The 21,542-nt window shown below is 34.4% G+C and overlaps 4 protein-coding genes and 1 long non-coding RNA gene across 6 annotated transcripts; 2 read left to right on the plus strand and 3 right to left on the minus strand.

Annotated features, from left to right (window-relative positions):
* Positions 1 to 393: 393 nt before the first annotated feature.
* Positions 394 to 3,138, minus strand: LOC145313471 (histone H2A-like). Its single transcript, XM_080152904.1, has one exon. The coding sequence runs from the start codon at positions 2,339 to 2,341 to the stop codon at positions 1,964 to 1,966; it is 378 nt and encodes a 125-aa protein (XP_080009030.1). The 5' UTR covers positions 2,342 to 3,138; the 3' UTR covers positions 394 to 1,963.
* Positions 3,139 to 3,167: 29 nt separating this feature from the next.
* LOC145313472 (histone H2B-like) lies at positions 3,168 to 5,758 on the plus strand. The gene is made up of 3 exons (XM_080152905.1): positions 3,168 to 3,262; positions 4,449 to 4,585; positions 5,088 to 5,758. Exon 3 carries the CDS (start codon positions 5,360 to 5,362, stop codon positions 5,732 to 5,734), a length of 375 nt encoding a protein of 124 aa, XP_080009031.1. The 5' UTR covers positions 3,168 to 3,262; positions 4,449 to 4,585; positions 5,088 to 5,359; the 3' UTR covers positions 5,735 to 5,758.
* A 2,809-nt stretch (positions 5,759 to 8,567) lies between these two features.
* Positions 8,568 to 9,030, minus strand: LOC145315129 (histone H4). The gene has a single exon (XM_080155178.1). The coding sequence runs from the start codon at positions 9,005 to 9,007 to the stop codon at positions 8,696 to 8,698; it is 312 nt and encodes a 103-aa protein (XP_080011304.1). The 5' UTR covers positions 9,008 to 9,030; the 3' UTR covers positions 8,568 to 8,695.
* A 5,670-nt stretch (positions 9,031 to 14,700) lies between these two features.
* Positions 14,701 to 15,568, plus strand: LOC145313473 (histone H3). The gene has a single exon (XM_080152906.1). It carries the CDS (start codon positions 14,752 to 14,754, stop codon positions 15,160 to 15,162), a length of 411 nt encoding a protein of 136 aa, XP_080009032.1. The 5' UTR covers positions 14,701 to 14,751; the 3' UTR covers positions 15,163 to 15,568.
* A 2,785-nt stretch (positions 15,569 to 18,353) lies between these two features.
* LOC145313474 (uncharacterized) lies at positions 18,354 to 19,680 on the minus strand. Of its 2 annotated transcripts, XR_013877342.1 has the most exons (4): positions 19,544 to 19,680; positions 19,323 to 19,444; positions 19,112 to 19,251; positions 18,354 to 18,780 (listed from the first exon to the last, which is right to left on the minus strand). It is a non-coding gene; the product is annotated as an uncharacterized LOC145313474 (long non-coding RNA). The 2 variants fall into 2 exon arrangements; XR_013877341.1 differs by having other exon boundaries at positions 19,323 to 19,680.
* Between the last annotated feature and the right edge of the window lie 1,862 nt (positions 19,681 to 21,542).

Raw genomic sequence — 21,542 nt, forward strand, 5'->3', positions numbered from 1 at the left:
TTTCAGATAATATAGAATGTAAAATGTTATTTAGGAATTAATTGTTACTTGGGTATGAAATGTTTCAATAACTACGGGGGCACGTACCTGGATGTCACTTTTCTTCTTGCCTATAGATCTAAAATAAAGATTTGCTTGTTTTGGGATCTCCAAATATCCTAATAATCCTAACCTAAATTAATTCTAGAAGGGAGGAGTAATCTTGACCGTTTGTGACCGGTCAGAAACTCATGACCGCCGTACTTATAGCTCTTATCACGGTCAGGCTAAGTTGACCGCTCCTTCATTAGCTATACGGCTGGGCAATTAAGACTAAAATGGAATTTAATAAAATTCCCTTAAGTCCTCCCTTCTATAATTGATTTTATCCCGGCCCACTACAGGGCGGGTGGGATATGGGCGATCTTTCAAAATTCCTTATATAAAATAAGAAATAAAAGTCTGAAATGGATAGATATATATCAATAGTTTGCCTAGAATTGCAATACTCTATATTTACATATTAGTTAGATGATCACTAGTAAAATCCAGGTATTCCCCCTTCGGATTGAAACGACTTTAGGTCTTATCCAAACCAGCCAAAAAAAGACAATAAACATAAAAATGTAACTTTATGTCACTTCTTGAACCATAAAATGTACAGGTAAAATTGGATTATTTTTAAAATTATATATGTTGTCCTTAATTAAAATACTTTTTTCTTCGTTTATGACATTTCTCGTCATTCTTCGTTTTGAAAGCGAAGCTTTTTTGCCTTTATTTCAGTCCTCAATTGACAGTTCTGATCTTAGAAGTATTAGAATTTCAAACTTAATGATTCCTATAAGTATAACTGAAATTAAAGGAATATTAATAAATGTTGAAGAGCTCGTACGTAGTAAAAACTCAGTATTTTAAAAGTGAAGCTTTTCTATAATTAGGTTCGGTCCGTTCGTCCGGAACGGATAGCTTTTTTCGTTAAATTAGGCATGTTAGAATATTTTCCTATCGTTTTCAAACTTTTTATGGTGATTCATGTAGTAGTTAGGTACGATTTAGAAGGGTACCAACTCTATAATCATTGTCAGAATGTCAGTTCGTCCATTTTAAACATGACGATTTTTAACTTTTTTTAACAACAAGTTTTTATATGATTTGATTATCCGATTGATCTGATTTTTGGAATACTAGGACAATTAAGTACAATGATAAGCATCTCTATAATCAAGTTCTAAAAATGTAAGTATGACCTTAAACATTATACTGTATTTATTTAGTTTTTCAACAAATTTACTTTTATACATTTATGTTCTGATACTCGAGTGTTTATGTTCGTTTGTCCCACCGTTTCAGAAATTCGCTTTATGGATTTTGTAAACTTGTATTTCTTAATTAGTTGTTTGAATCATCTGCATAATAAGACTTTTAATATCGAATTAAGTTTTATTAAAAACAAGGATGATAACTTCCATGAAGGTAAGCTTCACCAGTAAGGAGGTTCAAACAAAAGACATTCTCATATTTTATAAAGGAGACAGGTTTTTTATCTGAAGCTTAAGGTTTAAAACCACGGAACCGATTAAGTTCTTCCTGAAGAGAAGCTTCACATGGATATCATTATACCCAATAGTCCTAGGATTCATTATTATGAATTGAAACTAACGGTTACAGAAATCACCATGCAAATCTTGAAATCACTTAAAAATTTAAATCAGATATCTAACTCAGCTTCATGGCCTATTTTATACGGATAGACAGATATTAACTTAAACTTAGCCTGTAATAGTATAGGAGTAGGGAGCTTAAATTCATAAATCATTCAATCGTAGAAACTACAACTAAATGCCCTGTAGGGATAAAGATTTCCGATGGTTGGTTTTATTGTTTTATAGGTAAATTGAAAATTCTCATATGACAATTTTGGTTGCTCTCTTTAAAGAGAGCGTTTCAGGTACAATGTAGTGTAGCAGGTTCGGTCAACTTTTTAAGCCTTGGTCTTCTCAGACTTCTTGGGGAGGAGAACAGCCTGGATGTTGGGGAGGACACCACCCTGGGCAATGGTGACACCGCTCAACAGCTTATTCAATTCCTCGTCATTACGGATGGCGAGCTGGAGATGTCTAGGGATGATTCTGGTCTTCTTGTTGTCTCTGGCGGCATTACCAGCCAACTCAAGAACCTCAGCGGCCAAGTATTCCATGACAGCAGCCATGTAGACTGGGGCACCAGCTCCAACACGCTCAGCGTAGTTTCCCTTCCTCAGCAGACGATGGATACGTCCAACGGGGAACTGCAGACCAGCTCTGCTTGAACGGCTCTTTGCCTTTCCCTTGACTTTACCACCCTTTCCGCGTCCAGACATGATGAATAGATTAGTGTTTGGTAAAAATACAAACTGAATTTTAGACAATTTAAGGCCGCATTTATACCCAGCCTAGATTCTAAGCTATATTTTTCTTTAAAATTACCTTCTCTTTACCCAGAAAATATCTTATTCTCCATTTTTGCCTACTCTATTTCTGCCTAAATTACCCCTAATCCGTTTGTGCGCCCCATCACAGTATCCGTGCAGTACCGTGCGTGCACATAATGGACGCAATACATAGTTTCCCTCCCACTTAAACTTTCACCTGCCTTTAGCCGGGAAATTTAACAAAGAACATATATTGATAAAATATATTTTAACGGATTTTTAGATTTCTAAACATTTATTTTAAGACTTAAATGTAGATATGCTTATCTCATATTAATGCACTTTATTGTTCAAGGAATCATCATTTCAAAGTCAAGTTGATAAAGACTTATAAACGTACTATGGCTTGATTTTAATGGGCTTGCGGATTTTGGAGTTAAATACTTCTTATTGTTTTTAGGACTCCTCATGTTAGACCTCATTTTATGATAAAAACTTTATATTCAGACTTAAAGATGTAAACAGAAACATTTAATTGAAAGATTTATACAAGTATCCATAAAAATAAGATAAATTTCTGTCTACTTTTTCATAATTTTAATGTTTCATACAATATTAACTCACTACCTTTGCAAAGATATAAATGTTATGTTTATTTACTTTACAATTGTGCTTATCTATATTATCTAATCAAAAATACAATATTTCAGATTACCTGAAAATGATAATTTTAGAAAAAAGACAAATAAAGAATGATTTAAAACGACAGTGTATTGTTTTTTTAGATTGGGAAACTAATATATTTGGTTTTAAATGTCCTTAAATATCATTTTTTTTTCTTTTGTAGGATCAAGAGTTCTACACTAAAAGGTAGGAAAATATCAAGAATAACAACATCCAATGTAGCAAAGCTTGTAAAAAAAACATTTTACCAAACCTATCATATGATAGGGTAAATTTATTATTGCTCATCTGTGATGGAAATCTTCACACAAAATATTAAAATCTACCCGGACGAAGAAAGTGATTTGTTGAGTAGATAATATTTTTCCAAGAAAATCTAAAAGTGAAATATCAAATGAATATCTTTAATAGCAGACGATAAAAAATCCTCTATAACACTACAGAAATACCGACGGACCATAACATACCTATAGAATATATGCTCATTGGTGGGCAGAATATTCATCAATTAATTGGGACGTAATTTTGCAAAATCATCTTTTTAGGTAAGACTAAGACATGATTTATTCGCAGTTTAAGCCAACAATATTTTCTTCTGTAATGGCAACTAAAATGATCACTAATTGCACCATTCTTATTATTCAAACACCGTGTGATAATAGTTATTACTCGAATCGTATTATAAACAGCTTTCCGCGGATTATCTTATGATTGTAAATTGTAATATTTGTAGAAAACTGGTTAGATTACCGGTTGTAAGCCACGCCCACCAGATATTCGGTTTCGAATGAATACGAGAAAATGCTAATTTTCCTTTTAACCATCTTTATTAAATAACCTAATCAAGATGAACATTTGAAGGATCGGAGATGCAGAATGTCATTGTTCAAGTAGCAAAACTCGTCAAATGTTCTTTATACAACTTTCTCCTTAAGATGAAGAAAATAAAAAAATATTAAGTTAAAAGTTGTAGGGTTTCAGAGTATTTGGGTAAAAAATATATAGATATTTGGCAGTATTTTTTGGCTGAACACACAATTTTTAGCTAATAAAATGTTGAGTGCTGTAATTTTTATAGTACTTTTGATTGAAAAAAAAACTGTAATTTATGATTGATTTAAGTTAAAAGAAAACGAATACTTTTAAAAATCCTATTTATATAAAGTTCTAGGTGCCTTTTGTTTTTCTATGATAAATTTTAGTCTTGTGATAGTTTTATGCTATCTTTCTGCCGTTTCTCTCTCAATACAGAGCTCCTAGATGCTAGGTTTATGTATTTTCTTTACAAATCTTAACTTTTTTAACGTTTAGATTTTGAACATTTTTATAAATCTTTTAAATTTTCAGTTAAATAAAAGATTTCTTTTTTTAGATACAAATTATAAGTGGGAATTTGGCGGTAAAAGAATAAAGATAACAACGAAAGAGACTGATTTGAACCCAAGCCAAGCCATTTCAAATTTAAAGGGACAAACTAGTATCCCCCTACACAGAATACTTAAGGACTAAGTGAGAACAAACTTTTTTGTTTTTAAAATATGTTTGATATAGTATATTAAGACAAAACTTTAAATTCTTTAACCCATACCTACCTAAGAATTCTATTTTTATGGAAAAAATGTATCAAAATTTTAAGATATCTTAAAAAAATATATTTATTTTCTCTGAGGGGGAAGTACATATCTAAATATTTTTTTTTTATAAATGATAACTGTCGGTTCTGTGATTAGCGAGATCTAAAGAAATCTTTATAATTACTACCTTGATTTTTAAGAATTACATCCTATGTTAAAAATTAAACTAGATTTTTTTGTCATTTTAGAATCAATGTCATTAAAATTGAATTCTTAAAACAGCATACTGTTGATTCGTTAAGAAGACAATTCCGACAGGTGTTTTTATCCAGCTTTTCCGTCAATTATTCATAAAAATCATTTATTTAAACACTACGTTTTGTTTTCATTTTGACAATATTATTTGGAGAAAAAAATTTGTTCTCACCCCCAAATAGTTTATCTGTTATGGAAAATTTTACTACGCTACACAATGCCTGTACGCAAGGGTTTGGTCGTGCCAGTACAACAACGCAGGACGCTCATCTGCGTCCCTCACTAGATACAGCCTGACGCAGTTTCAAAACTTTCACCTGCCTCAACTACATTGAAGATAACAAAGCAATGTTGAAGTAGGCGGTAATTTTTTCCTAGGAGTTTGAACACAGAGGGAGTATAAATCAGAGGAGATTTCTGTCATTACCCAGATTCATCTGATATCTACATCACCATGCCTCCCAAGGTTTCAGGAAAGGCTGCTAAGAAGTCCGGCAAGGCCCAGAAGGCCATTGCCAAGGGAGACAAGAAGAAGAAGAAGCTGAGAAGGAAGGAGTCCTATGCTATCTACATCTACAAGGTGTTGAAGCAGGTGCACCCTGACACTGGTGTCTCCAGCAAGGCCATGAGCATTATGAATTCTTTTGTCAACGACATCTTTGAGCGTATTGCCGCTGAGGCTTCCCGTTTGGCTCACTACAACAAGAGGTCCACCATCACCTCCAGAGAGATCCAGACTGCTGTCAGGCTTCTCCTGCCCGGAGAGTTGGCCAAGCACGCCGTCTCTGAGGGAACCAAGGCTGTTACCAAGTACACTAGCTCCAAGTAAATTGAACTTCTGCCCAAAGGAAAACGGTCCTATACAGGACCAACCATATTTATCATATAAAGAGATTCTTAAATAACTTAATATACCTATTTATTTCACTTATTTTTACCCTCTGTCTAAGTCTCCATTCCTTTTTACAAAACTTTAAATATTATTACAATTTCTATCCCTTAGGTACTTATCTAATGATATCGTTCTTGAATACATGTCATTACTAAGTTAAGGGGGCCGGGGGGTAATGCAACCATCTCGTAATCATTTCATAAATGGCACTTAGAATTCGAATTTCGGTCTGAAATTTTGCATGAAAAATCCTTGGTAGGTTTTTTCCCTAAATCGAACAAAAAGTAACGGCTGGCGGCCCAGCCGTTTAGCCATTTTTTTTGCTATTTTTAATGCAAATACATCACGAAACTTATCTGCACTTAGTACTCTTTTCCGCTTCAAAACGTTTTCAAACGGTTCTAGCCTGTAGTTGCTTGTACTAGAAATCTAGAAATTTTTTTTTGTATCATTTCACAGGATCTAAAGCAAAAATATGTTTCAAAAAGTTGATTCCTACGTAATTTACGACTCCCTTAGTTTTGGAGATGATGAGATGGGTAAATCTTTTTGATTGTCTCATTAATTAAGTTCTGGTATCTTTCAAAAAAACATTTTTGGAATCATTTGAGACCATGTTATTTTTTCCAAAAAAATTTCACCTTAAAAGCAACCCTGTGGGAAGACTTATTTTTCAAATTATCGTTTTTCAAGGTATATCTTTAATTCAATGCAAGTAATTGAAACAAAATCTTTTTAGGTAGGTCAGTATAAAGTACAGGAGAAGCACTGAATTTAAGATATACCTTGGTTAACGAGAATTTGAAAAAAAATGTCCCCCCAAAGGGTTGCTTGTAAAGGGGAAATTTTTTTGAAAAAAAAATGACATGGCCTGAATGATTCCAAATTACCTAATTCGGCGAGAAATGCGAATGCAGTCCCGCCGCCGTTTTTTTCAAAGATACCAAACTAAATGGAAAGAACGACCACAAACTTTGTATCTATGTGATATTTTTGTCATTTTAATTTATAGGGTTCTTCATATAGGTCTTAGGTGAAGCCTTTGCATATTCATATTCAATACCTAGATGGTTCTATTATATTATATTTTATTTTTCATATTTAATCAGGGGTGTATGTTCTGCATGGGATCCCCGGCTCAGGGGGGGGGGGGGGGGGATAAAAAATAAGTGGTTGGAGGGGGAAAAAATGTAAAAATTAAGAAAACTGAAAACATTTTTTCCATTTCGCCCCCCTCCTTGGTTAAAAAAACTAAAAAAATGTGTGGTAGGAGGGATAAAATAAATAAAATATAGAGTTCTTTAAATATTTTTCTATTTTCCCCCCTACTTTTAAAGAAAAATCTAGGGGGGAAAAAAATAAAAAAAATTTGTAGCAGGGGAAAAAAAATAAATCTTGTGCAGAATATACACCCCTGTATTTAATGCAACCATCTCGTAATCAATGATTAAATGGCACTTAGAATCCGAATTTCGATCTGAAATTTTTCATGAGTAATCCTTGGTAGGTCTATTTTCCCTAATCCGAACAAAAAGCTGAAAAAGTAACGGCTGGCGGCTCAGCCGTTTAGCTGTTTTCCTGCCTATTTCCAGGTCAAATTCATCATTAATTACGCAGGAATCATCTTTTTAAAACGTATTTTTGGTTTAATCTATGTTAAATGATAGCAATAACCATTTTTTAAATTTCTAGTACCAACAGCTACCGGCTAGAACCGTTTGATAAGGTGTTTGAGCGACAAAAAGTATTATGTGGAGATAGGTTTCGTGACTAATCTGCTCTTATGATAGTAAAAAAAGGGCAAAACGGCTGAGCCGCCAGCCGTTACTATTCCAACTTTTTGTTCGATTTAGGAAAAATAGACCTACCAAGGATTACTCATGCAAAATTTCAGATCGAAATTCGAATTCTAAGTGCCATTTAATCATTGATTACAAGAGGGTTATATTAATCCCCCCCCCCCCCTTTTAAATTCTTTTTTCATTCGTAAAAGCAACTAAGGGAGTATCACCCAAAATAAAATTGCTGGTATGTCGTGGCACGAGTCACCAAATTTTAATTGTATAGCTTTTTGTGAATAAGGGCCAAAAATTTATTAAATCAGAACTATGGCTCCTTGGTGCTTCCTTAAAGGACTTGAATGACTAAAAACCACCATTTCTAGGGATTATTGAGAATTGTCTAATTGTTTTTTAGATGATTTTCTCAGGCTATGAACGAGATTTTTTTTTTTTTGGGGGGGGGTATTAAAATAAGTATTTTGGGGTAAATCTTTCGAGGGGTAATAACACCCCCCACCCCTGGACGTCCCTGACTTCTGCTACTTAAATGAAGTTTAAGCTTGAATAAATTAAGTAAATGTCAACCTAAAGAAACATTATAGCGAAAAAAAATCTATTTAAATGGCAGACACCCTTAAGAAGAACCATATCGGTTCTGCTGTGTATTTCTTCATTCTCAAGAAAACAGATTAAAAACTAAATGAATTTGGACTTTCTAAACCAAAACTTTACAAAGCATGAATTAATGAAAATATAAAGGGGTAATTCCAAAAATGTACTTAAGCTTTATTTTGTGTTTCCAGTATTTTATCATATTATTGAATAAAAAATAATGCTGTAGGAAATATTATTACCAAACTTAAAATGTTTTATATTCTACACAAATTATTTTTTCCACTGCTGCAAATTTATTTTTTCCACTTCTATTTTTTTCCAGCAAGGAAGGGGATAATTGAAAAAAGATAGGAGAAAATTTATTTTAAGATCAATAAATGTAGTCCGTGTATTTTAAAAACAGCGTTAAATTGAAATTTATGATATTCAAGAAATTCTCTTTAAATGATATATATGGTTGGCTCTGTAAAGAGCCGTTTGTTGTTTCCGATGAGCAGTAAGTTTAACCTCCGAATCCGTACAGAGTGCGGCCTTGCCTCTTGAGGGCATAGACAACATCCATAGCGGTGACAGTCTTCCTCTTGGCGTGTTCAGTGTAGGTGACAGCATCCCTGATAACATTCTCAAGGAAAACCTTCAGAACACCACGGGTCTCCTCGTAGATGAGGCCAGAGATACGCTTGACACCACCACGACGAGCTAAACGCCTGATAGCGGGCTTGGTAATGCCCTGGATGTTATCTCTCAACACCTTCCTGTGCCTCTTAGCACCTCCCTTTCCAAGTCCTTTTCCACCCTTGCCTCTTCCGGTCATGTTGATAGTTTTATTTCTAAAATGAAACTGACTTGACGAACCCCAACACACCATATTTATAGTCAATTTGCTCAAATCCCTCGAACTCTGATTGGACGTTAGTCTCAACGTTCCGGTACAACAGAGGCAGGTGAACCTTCACTACAACAAAATTGTGTATAATGCGCGCCACATAGATAAACTCTGTGTGTGGAGAGAGGGAGAGAGTGGGGGTGTGTAGACTTGGAGGGATTAAGTTCTATTTTTATCACAAAACAAAAGAAAATAGGAGGGAAATTCCAAAAAACTGACATAAATCTGTTATCTTTAATATTTGTGGGATAAATTATCTTTTGGATTATATTTTTTTGTTGAAAACGTTTAAAATGAGTACCTACCATAATTCAATACAAGTTTTTTCTAAGTTTTCAAAGAAAATTCTTTTTCTTAGATCTTTCATTTTTATTGGGATAAAATACCTATGTTTTATTTAAAATCAATAAATTACACCATATCTATTTATTCTAACTAAATCTTCTATAGGTAATTTAAAATTTCTGGAACTGTATAATTTTGTATTCTTCGATATAATAGAAATGTTTTGTAGAATCCTTGATATATCAAGAAAAACGGAACTTGTAAATGTAGAAGATACAACAATAAAAGACCCGGGAAATTTCTGAAACCATTGAAAACGTCTTTATGATATCTTTATACTAGCGGCTTCGCCCCTAGCCTCTAGGGGCTTCGCCCTATATAGTTTCTGAAGTAAACCCTCCTTAATAGAAATATTCAAAAAATTATTCTTTGTTTAATTACTCTGTGGTAAAATTAAACCCAGGTTGTGCGCTTTAAGCACAAAAATTTTAATTTGTACAAATTAAACCCAGGTTGTTTGCCGTATACACAAAAATTTCAATTCGTAAAAAATTGACCTAGGTTGTTCGCATACACAAAAATTAAAATTAAAAAAAAAATATATTGATTTTTTTTGGGAGGGGGGGGGGATTCATGGGGGCTTCACCCCATGTTGCAGTGGGGTTCTCCCACCCCAATTACTGGTTTTTTAAAAAATTTTAAAAAAAAAATTTTGGAAGTGGGTTTTTTTTTATTTTAGGGGGGATTGGGGTGTCCCACCCCCCAAGAAAATAGCTTAAAACTACCAGAGGACCAGTAGGTATATTCCCAGAAGGGTAGAGCCCAATTTTATCAGCAGTTACTGAGATTTTACAAAAAATGTAAAAAAAAATTTGGGGGGTTGGATTTTTTTATTTTTGGAGGGGTTGGGGGTGTCCCACCCCCCAAGAAAATAGCCTAAAACCACCACAGGACCAGTAGGTATATTCCCTGAAGAGTAGAATCTGATCGGTTCAGTGGTTACCGAGATCTTAAGGGACAGACAGACAGACGGTCAGACAGTCAGACAGACAGACGGAAAGACATCAAGCTAATTTGTATTATAGATATATTTAGAAAAATGCAAAACTGATTTTATTTATTCTTGAAGTTTTAATGTTAAATAACGTATGTTTTCCTTTTATATAAGTGTATTTAACAAAATAAAGATAGATTGTGTGAAACGGATAGATCCATAAAAACTATCTAATGATTATTTATATACATTTATCAATAAGGTCAGATTTATTTGAATAACTTACAATTGCAGTAAATTAAATGGGTTTATATCTTTCTAAACTTTGTTCTTCAAATATACAGGTAAACCTTTAAAATGAAAGGGGGGGGGGGAAAATGTGGTGACTCGTGCCACGACATTCCAGCAATTTTATTTTGGGTGCTACTCCCTTAGTTTTAGAGATAATTGGATGAAATCTTTTGGGCTGGGTCAGAAATTACCCCAACTAGAGGTATCTTTCAAAAAAAACGGCGGCGGGACCGCCGCTCCCGCCGCCCACCGCCGTTTTCCGCCGCCACCAAAAAAAAAATTTTTTTTGCATTTCTCGCCGAATTAGGCAATTTGGAATCATTCTCGTATATCAAGGTATATCTTAAATACAGTACTTCTCCTGTGATTTTGAAGATATTAAGACAAAATCTTTTTAGGTTGGTAAGTAAAAAATATTTGAATTAAGAAAACGGCGGCAGGACCGGCGGGACCGCCGCTCCCGCCGTCCGCCGACAAAAAAATTTTTTTTTGCCTTTCTCGCCGAAGTAGGCAATTTGGAATCATTTGAGACCATGTTATTTTTTTCAAAAATTTTTCCCCTTACAAGCAGCCCTGCGAGAGGACTTAGTCATTTTTTTCAAATTCTCGTATATCAAGGTATATCTTAAATTCAGTACTTCTCCTGTGATTTTAAAGATATTGAAACAAAATCTTTTTAGGTTGGTAAGTAAAAAATATTTGAATGAAGAAAACGGCGGCCGGACCGCCGTCCGCCGCCGTTTTCCGCCGCCAACAAAAAAAATTTTTTTTTGCATTTCTCGCCGAATTAGGCAATTTGGAATCATTTGAGACCATGTTATTTTTTTCAAAAAATTTTCCCTTTACAATGCTCTGCGGGGGGACTTGGTCATTTTTTTCAAAATCTCGTATATTAAGGTATATCTTAAATACAGTAGGTACTTCTCCTGTGATTTTGAAGATATTGAAACAAAATCTTTTTAGGTTGGTAAGTAAAAAATATTTGAATTAAGAAAACGGCGGCGGGACCGCCGCTCCCGCCGTCCGCCGCCGTTTTCCGCCGCCAACAAAAAATATCTTAAATTCAGTGGTAGGTACTCCTGTGATTTAAAAGATATTGAAATAAAATATTTTTAGGTAGGTCAGTAACTAATGGCAGAGGTACGGCTGCGGAAAACGGCGGAGGAAAATGCAAAAAAAAATTGGCGGCGGAAAACGTCGGGAGCGGTGGTACCGCCGCCGTTTTTATTCAAATATTTATTACTGACCCATCAAAAAAGATTTTGTTTCAATATCTTCAAAATCACAGGAGAAGTACTGAATTTAAGATATACCTTGATATACGAGATTTTGAAAAAAATGACTAAGTCCCCCCGCAGGGCTGCTTGTAAGGGGAAAAATTTTTGAAAAAAATAACATGGTCTCAAATGATTCCAAATTGCCTAATTTGGCGAGAAATGCAAAAAAAAAAAAATTTGGCGGCGGAAAACGACGGCGGTCCCGCCGGTCCCGCCGCCGTTTCCTTCATTTAAATATTTTTTACTTACCAACCTAAAAAGATTTTGTTTCAATATCTTCAAAATCACAGGAGAAGCACTGAATTTAAGATATACCTTGATATACGAGAATTTGAAAAAAATGACTTAGTCCCCCCGCAGGGCTGCTTGTAAGGGGAAAAATTTTTGAGAAAAAAAAACATGGTCTCAAATGATTCCAAATTGCCTAATTCGGCGAGAAATGCAAAAAAAAATTTTTTGTTGGCGGCGGAAAACGGCGGCGGACGGTGGGAGCGGCGGTCCCGGCGGTCCTGCCGCCGTTTTCTTAATTCAAATATTTTTTACTTACCAACCTAAAAAGATTTTGTTTTAATATCTTCAAAATCACAGGAGAAGTACTGAATTTAAGATATACCTTGATATACGAGAATTTGAAAAAAATGACTAAGTCCCCCCGCAGGGTTGCTTGTAAGGGGAAAAATTTTTGAAAAAAATAACATGGTCTCAAATGATTCCAAATTGCCTAATTCGGCGAGAAATGCAAAAAAAATTTTTTTTTTGGTGGCGGCGGAAAACGGCGGCGGGCGGCGGGAGCGGCGGTCCCGCCGCCGTTTTTTTTAAAAGATACCTCTAGTTGGGGTAATTACTGACCCAGCCCAAAAGATTTCATCCAATTATCTCTAAAACTAAGGGAGTAGCACCCAAAATAAAATTGCTGGTATGTCGTGGCACGAGTCACCACATTTCCCCCCCCCCCCCCCTTTGAAGATTTGCTTTGCCAAGTAGCAAATCATCAAATATATTCAATGAAATATTTCTTAATACAGGCGAATTAATTTGCTTAGAAGTTTCATAGATACAATAATGTTTCGGAAAGTTTCATTTCTGAATATATGCTATATTATACATATGATATACATATATTATCATATTAGGAGTATTTATTCTTTACAAAGAATTTAAGTTTTTATCAGTTAATACTAGTTGTGTTGAGTTAAAATTATTACTTAACGCACTTCCTATTAAATCTATAAATCCTCTATATATATTATATACCTAGTTTTAATTTAAATTAATAATAAAGGGGGGGGGTAAAATGTGGTGACTCGTCACACGACATACCAGCAATTTTATTTTGGGTGCTACTCCCTTAGTTTTAGAGATAATTGGATGAAATCTTTTGGGCTGGGTCACTAATTACCCCAACTATTGGTATCTTTCAAAAAAAACGGCGGCGGGACCGCCGCTCCCGCCGCCCGCCGCCGTTTTCCGCCGCCACCAAAAAAATTTTTTTTATTGCATTTCTCGCCGAATTAGGCAATTTGGAATCATTTGAGACCATGTTATTTTTTTCAAAAATTTTTCCCCTTTGAAGCAACCCTGCGGGGGGACTTAGTCATTTTTTTCAAATTCTCGTTTATCAAGGTATATCTTAAATACAGTGCTACTCCTGTGCTTTTAAAGATATTGAAACAAAATCTTTTTAGGTTGGTAAGTAAAAAATATTTGAATTAAGAAAACGGTGGCGGGACCGCCGCTCCCGCCGTCCGCCGCCGTTTTCCGCCGCCACCAAAAAAATTTTTTTATTGCATTTCTCGCCGAATTAGGCAATTTGAAATCATTTGGGACCATGTTATTTTTTTCAAAAATGTTTCCCCTTACAAGCAACCCTGCGGGGGGACGGCGGGAGCGGCGGTCCCGCCGCCGTTTTCTTAATTCAAATATTTTTTACTTACCAACCTAAAAAGATTTTGTTTCAATATCTTTAAAATCACAAGAAAATTACTGTATTTAAATATACCTTGATAAACGAGAATTTGAAAAAAATGACTAAGTCCCCCCGCAGGGTTGCTTGTAAGGGGAAAAATTTTTGAAAAAAATAACATGGTCTCAAATGATTCCAAATTGCCTAATTCGGCGAGAAATGCAATAAAAAAATTTTTTTTGGTGGCGGCGGAAAACGGCGGCGGGCGGCGGGAGCGGCGGTCCCGCCGCCGTTTTTTTTGAAAGATACCAATAGTTGGGATAATTAGTGACCCAGCCCAAAAGATTTCATCCAATTATCTCTAAAACTAAGGGAGTAGCACCCAAAATAAAATTGCTGGTATGTCGTGTGACGAGTCACCACATTTTACCCCCCCCCTTTATCTTCTCTTTCTTTAAAAAGTATATTTTAAGAAAGCCCGCCCTTTGTTATTGTTTAATAGGAAAAACCGTTGGGATTTAAGTTTCCTGATAGTAGGTAGGTAGGTAGTATGTTAGGCTTTCCTTAATGTTTGAATTTTCCCTTTTAGTTAAAACATCTGCCCTGTAACTATAGTACGTGACTGTACGGCATTTTTAACCTGGCCCTAGCTACTCATACATCCAAACATTGTTTTAACGTAGACGCTATTTCATGTTAAGTTCCCACCCACTTTTACTTTAACCCACCCACCCTTTTTAAAGATTCCCCCTTAAGAATAACTACACCCCCTTTGTTCGGGTGATATCTCATTTCTATACATCAACATACCTTCTCTTTTATGATGTGTTTCATTACTCTTCACCAACTTTTATAACTGTGTTTTAGACTATAAATAATGAAATGTAAGTGTTCGGAACTAAGTTGAATTTCAGCATTCATCATGGCTCGTACCAAGCAAACTGCCCGTAAATCTACCGGAGGAAAGGCTCCCCGCAAACAGCTCGCCACCAAGGCTGCCAGAAAATCTGCCCCCGCCACCGGAGGAGTTAAGAAACCTCACAGATACAGGCCCGGTACCGTTGCTCTCCGTGAGATCAGACGTTACCAGAAATCCACTGAGCTTCTGATCCGCAAGCTTCCCTTCCAGCGTCTGGTCAGAGAAATCGCCCAGGACTTCAAGACTGACCTGAGATTCCAGTCCAGCGCTGTCATGGCTCTGCAGGAGGCTAGCGAGGCCTACCTGGTTGGTCTCTTTGAGGACACCAACCTGTGCGCCATCCACGCCAAGAGAGTTACCATCATGCCCAAGGACATCCAGCTCGCCAGGAGAATCCGTGGTGAACGTGCTTAAGCTTATTGACTTTGACCGACAGCAGAAAACGGCTCTTTATAGAGCCAACCAAAAATATCAAATTGAGAGATAAAAACATTTTAATTTATCTGTTACATTATATATTTTTATTTACAAATTGTTAACAAAAGTATCTTCTCATTATTTTAAGTTGAACACAGAGCAGAGATTCCTATAAAAACATGTATATTAGATACAAATATTAGGAATTTTTCAGCAAGGATATTTAAATTTTGGGTCTATTTAATTGTAATGACATGTTAGCAATTTACTTATGATTTTATTGAATGTACATTAGGTACATATTTAATTTTAAAGGATTGACCAATACAAGAACTCCCTTTGTTGAGGACTGTTAGTGTTTGTTGAACCAAAGACATGTTTAATAAAACAAATTCTTACATTATTTTTACCGTACATACATATAATTTTCATACCCAGCTTTCAGGTCCTCGTTGAGTTGTTATTTCTCTTGGTTTTAGAAATCCTCTGGACATAAGAGGTGTATTTGAACTTCTAGTCTATGGGTGTATTTTTATTGTATAGGTATATACTAATGGATATTTTATGTGCTAAAAGTCTGAAATTGAGCCATAAATCTATAATTAATAATTTTAAAACAAGGATGACAACACCCATAAAAGCGAAGCTCTGAAACGGTATGACAGACTAACATTAACCCTTGTAGAGTGTCAGAACTGAAGATACCAAATTTGAATATATGAGTTTTGACAAAATTATACCTAAATTTGTTACAAAACTTCTAACTTACAGAATTCTGTTTAAGAACATACTGACATTTTTTGGACATTATAAAGATGACAAATTTACTTGATTTATATTCATTAATTTGTAATTTATTTATTATAAACATTTAAAAATACATAAATTCATAGTTTGTTTCATGTTTAACTCGAAATAAATTATATAAAAACAGAGATGCGTCGCTCAAAATATTGTATCTTATTGTAATAGAAATCAGTAATCCAAAATCAGATCAATCGGATGATTTTATCAAATAAAAAATTGTTGTTAAAAAAGTAATAAAATCAACATGTTTAGAATGGACGTACGGACATTCTGGTAACGATTATAGAGTTGCTAATCTTTCTTAATCGTACCTAAATAATACAGGAATCATCATGCAAAGTTTGAAATCGAAAGGACAATTCTAACATGCCTAAATTAACGATAAAAGCTATCCGTTACGGACGGACTGACCAACCCTAATTATAGAAAAGCTTCGTTTTTAATAAGATGTTAGATTTGCAGTATGTTAAGTTTAAGGGATTCACTAACGATAGCAAGTGATTTTAAGCCATGTTTTATGGAAGGAATACATGTATTTCAAACTACCGGTTTAAACTCAACAAAACATATGATACCAATCTTTGATAAAGATTGCTCATTATTTGAATTTGGTTAATTTCACTATATTGATAATCTGAACCTAGTTGATTCAATAACCAATAAAATCAAATACCACTACTGAAAGGTGCTTAACATCACTCGCTTTTATTTGGGGTTGGTTTAGTCACCTTTAGGTAGGTAAATACAGAAAGTTGGACTTAATATACAATCCTATAAAATTTTTGCTTATGATCAAAACATTTTCATTGTGCTCACACTTAAACCTATTTTAGACTACCGAAACAACCACAATCCTAAAGGTACTCTATAATTCACTATGTCCGCGCCTGTCCTTAATGCTTTGGGGAATATGTAACAGCTGAAAATTTTAGTAAAGATTTCTATGACTTATTCTTTTGTTCGTCCGTCTGTCTGCCATGCTTTAAAAAACATAAACCTTTTGCATATTCTCTTTCTTTTCTTTGTTATGACAACTGAACATCTGCACTTAACTCACTGTGTCTATTCCATGATTTTTGTTGTGCTTAAATCCTTGCATAAACTTGATAGGTCTTGCATGGGCTCTCACCTTTATTAGAAAAAAATCTGTAGACAATTATGAGTTATGTCAGATAAGATTTTATATTTAAAAGAAAATTTTGGTTGGATGGGGGTTGCGAAATTCGAAGGGCGTTGTCTTATTTGGTTGGAGGTAAAAAGCAATAAAAGTTGGCATTACATTTTAGGGTAAGATCTTCTGATATTTAGAGACACAAAAATCCTGCCTCCTCTTAAAACAAACTTTAAAACCTGGTAACTTTAGGCACTTTGTATCAATGTATAATGAGTTTTATCAGATAGCATTGTTATCATAACAATAAAAAATCTAATGGGACAGAAGAAGTTTTGCATTTATAGTTTGTTATTAAGTTTAAAATACACCAATTTGCCTGTCTTCAGTTTTATACTCCTTAACATTTTCAACTATTTCAACAATTTCAAACTCATCTTCATGACTGATGTCTTTGGACTGATCTACTATTTGTTGAAGACTTGATGATGGTCTTGCTAGTTTTATTTCTGCAGTTCATGTAAATATTTAACAGTGTTATATCAATTACTGTACATATGTTTAGTTTGCTATTGAAAATTTAAAAATACTATTGTACGTCAGATTTTCAACTTCTTAAAATTAATATTTTCTAGTATGGCTTCGAAATCATTGTAATCTGCTGGATTAGAACTGATATCCAGCCATACTGAAAAATCATGTACAGCATCATATTAAAGACAATTTTCCAAGAATAATAAAATAAATTAATTACGAGGTAATGGTAAGTTGGTAACTATTCTTATCTGTTGAATTAAGTTTACATTCCTGGAAAAATAGCTACTTGATCTTCTGGAATAGTGCACAGACTGGACAGTGAAATCTAAGAAAAAAGATCAGAGGTAAATTCTTAAAAAACTTTTGCCTCACTAAAATCAGTGAGGCTCGCCAAAAATTTAGAGGGGATAATTTTGCCTCACTAAGATTTTAGTGAGGCAAACTGATTTTAGTGAGGCAAAAGTTTTTTTTAAAGAATTCACCTCTGATTAAAGTTTAAATACGTTATAGTTAAAAGAAATTATTTGAAGTCCTATTAGCTGCCTTTTATTTTTTATATCCCCCCCCCCCCTTTTCAAAGAACAGTATACCTGGGGGGTTCCATAACCTTCCTCTCCATACACTTTAGCAACATCCTCTTCATCCTGGTAAGGATCCCAGGGCAGATTAAAGGATAAGAACTCCTATAAATGTAGCAGAATTGATTGATTCATATCATTAAGAAACCCGGGAATCTTAAGGGATAAGATAAGATGGTAAATTGATAGACAGACATCCCTACTGTTGATTAACAAAATTACCTTTTATTGACATGAAAATTAATGGTTAAAAGGTCTAGACACTACTACTTTGAGCCAACTAATATGTATTAAATAAATGTACAAAAAAAATTCAGCCAACAAATAATCTATTGTGTTTATTAAACTTTGGGTACCGTTGTAATTAAAAGTCCAATGTCCCCTCCCTCCCTACCCGGAGTAACTGTACTGGTGACTCCTTATTTTGTTGCAAAGGTGAATGAACATATTAGTTTTTTTTTGTTTATTTGTAGTATAATGACGTCTAAAATACCAACATTTTTATTGTTTTCTTGGGTTTGTGGGGATGTTGCTTGTTCATTTCTAGTTGGCACTATTGGAGGATTTTCCTGTTCCATTGTTCTGCAATTATTTCATTGTTTATAGATTGTGCATATAAAGTTGACTTTTAGATGAAATCAAATAAAGACTTTTTTATTTAGCGGCTACATAAATAAAAAGTAAAAATATATTTTTTTGTAGGGGGGATCATTTTTTTGTAGGGGTGATTTATCTTTAGGGGGCGAGTGTACCCTACCCAAAAATAGTTAAAACCTTCCCTGGATATATAAATAGCCTTACTGTAAAGAGACCAATATGTGTTTGGTTGTGAGCAAAACCCTTCCCTTCAGACAAAAAAAATCTTCTACTTTATATAATATGATATAATGAATCAAGAAAATCAATAAATTACCTGAAGAATTCTTTGTTCCTGACCATTGGCGATGGAGCAACACCTTGGAATGCCACAACTTTCTTGGAGCTAATATGTTTTCTGGTTACAAGTGGTTGATTTGGTAGACCACAACCACGATAGGTTGACTCAAAACTACTCTAAATAAAAAAGAAATATTTGAGTTTGTTATACATATGACTTGTATTTAAGATCATACTAATAAGCTAACCTTGGTTGGTAAAATTCTATGGTGATTTGACTGCTTCTTGTTTGTGTACAGCAATAAAAATCCAGCTAAACATGCCAATATTATCAGTACTACTGATATTCCAACCAATGACCCTTTCCATCCTGATTTAAAGTGTTTAAAATTAATCTTAAAAGAAAACAAATTATATATAAGCGATAGTAAGACTTTCAGTATATTTAGCTTTAGTTACAATTTATAACCTCTGATATATTCATCAGCAATTTTATCGTGAATCTATAAAATTAATCAAGTTTAAATTTCTTTTCTTTGGTGTAATTAGAGCAGGAGAGGACATTTTAATGTAAATTAAAATGGTACCCAAAGTTGTATAACTATTTATTCTAGGGTTGGCAATCCGAATCCGGAATCCGCCCAATTTTTGGTCAATTTTGGAATCCGGAATCCGTTTTTTGATAGTGGATTCGGATTCTTAATTGTTAGGCTAAAATTAGCGTCTTGAGTTTTTTCTTTCAACTCCCTCTTTTTGAAGGCAAACATTATCATCACATCATTATAATATATAAAATCTTTTAAAATCTGGTTCGATTCTCGGAAGTGAATTATAGAGAACATCAAGAACCAAAAATAAGAATCTGGAATCCGCCATTTTTTGGACGGATTCTTGTAAGAATCCGAATCTGGTCCAAAAATTTGACGGATTGCAATCACTAAGGGGGGGGGGGGGGGGTCAATGCAACCATCTCGTAATCAGTGAGCAAATGGCACTTAGAATTCGAATTTCCATCTGAAATTTGGCATGAGTAATCCTTGGTAGGTCTATTTTCCATAAATCGAACAAAAAGTTGGAAAAGTAACGGCTGGCGGCTCAGCCGTTTTGCCAATTTTTGGATATCTATATTGCAAATTAGTCACGAAACCTATCTCCACATAATACTCTTTTCCACTCCAAAACGCTATCAAACAGTTCTAGACGGTAGCTGTTGGTACTAGAAGTTTTGAAAATGGTCATTGCTATCATTTAACATGATGATGGATTTACCTTGAAAATAGGCAAAAAACGGCTAAACGGCTGAGCCGCCAGCCGTTACTTATCCAACTTTTAGTTCAATTTAGGGAAAATAGACCTACCAAAGAGTACTCATGCAAAAGTTCAGATCGAAATTCGAATTCTAAGTGCCATTTGCTCACTGATTACGAGATGGTTGCATTTTTTATTCTTAATTATGGCGCAAAATCTTTGGGTACTTTAATTAGTTGGTTTAGACAAACAGTGTCTCAAGTTTTTCAACCTATAATCTTAATCTTCAGAGTTGTGAGTGTATTGTCTTATCACTTAAGATCCCTGGATGTAACTGTAATTTGTTTAAATCAGCTTTTAACACTTTTCGATAATGCTAAATAGGGGGGGGGGGGGGGGGAAGTTTGTACACTTAAAGGAAATGAAATTCAGTATCAAAGTTTGGGAGAGCCGTGTGGGCTTGTTTTTATAGTTATCAACCTAATTCTTTTTGTAAAATCTCTTATATGAATGGATATACACATAAAACTTCGGCACTTCCCTTCTAGTGATTAGTGAAGCAAAAGACCCCCCCAAAACACTAAAAATATGAGTTCTGAGCTTATTTTTAAAGATATCAACCTGATTTTGTTCAATAAAACTTTTAAAAATAACTGAACTAAGTAAACATTACACATTTCATTTTGGGACTTTCCTTCTAGGGGCTTGTGGAGCAAAAGACTCCCCAAAACTAAAAATTGGAGATCTGAGCTTATTTTTAAAGATATCAATCTGATTTTTTTAAAGAAAACTTTTTAAAATTAACTGAACTAAGTAACTATTACACAATTCATTTTGGGACTTTCCTTCTAGAGGCTTGTGGAGCAGAAGACCCCCCAAAACTAAAAATAGGAGTTCTGAGCTTATTTTTAACAGTATCAACCTAATTTTTTAAAAGAAAACTTTTTAAAAATAACTGAAAAAAGTACCTAACCATTACACATTTCTTTTTGGGACTTTCCTTCTATGGGCCTGTGTAGCAAAAGACCCTCCAAAACTAAAAATATGAGTTCTGAGCTTTTTTTTAAGGTATCAATCTGATTTTTAAAAAGAAAACTTTTATAAAATAACTGAATTAAGTAATCGTTACACATTTTATTTTGGGACTTTCCTTCTAGGGGCTTGTGGTGCAAAGACCCCCCCAAAAACACCAAAAATATGAGTTCTGAGCTTATTTTTAA

Source organism: Acartia tonsa, chromosome 3 (assembly GCF_053477335.1).
Source record: "Acartia tonsa isolate MP-2025a chromosome 3, ASM5347733v1, whole genome shotgun sequence".
Taxonomy (NCBI): domain Eukaryota; kingdom Metazoa; phylum Arthropoda; class Copepoda; order Calanoida; family Acartiidae; genus Acartia; species Acartia tonsa.

What these genes read in the sequence shown, in the direction of transcription:
- LOC145313471 (XM_080152904.1), bottom strand. Translation starts at nt 2,341, where the DNA reads ATGTCTGGACGCGGAAAGGGTGGTAAAGTCAAGGGAAAGGCAAAGAGC.
- LOC145313472 (XM_080152905.1), top strand. Translation starts at nt 5,360, where the DNA reads ATGCCTCCCAAGGTTTCAGGAAAGGCTGCTAAGAAGTCCGGCAAGGCC.
- LOC145315129 (XM_080155178.1), bottom strand. Translation starts at nt 9,007, where the DNA reads ATGACCGGAAGAGGCAAGGGTGGAAAAGGACTTGGAAAGGGAGGTGCT.
- LOC145313473 (XM_080152906.1), top strand. Translation starts at nt 14,752, where the DNA reads ATGGCTCGTACCAAGCAAACTGCCCGTAAATCTACCGGAGGAAAGGCT.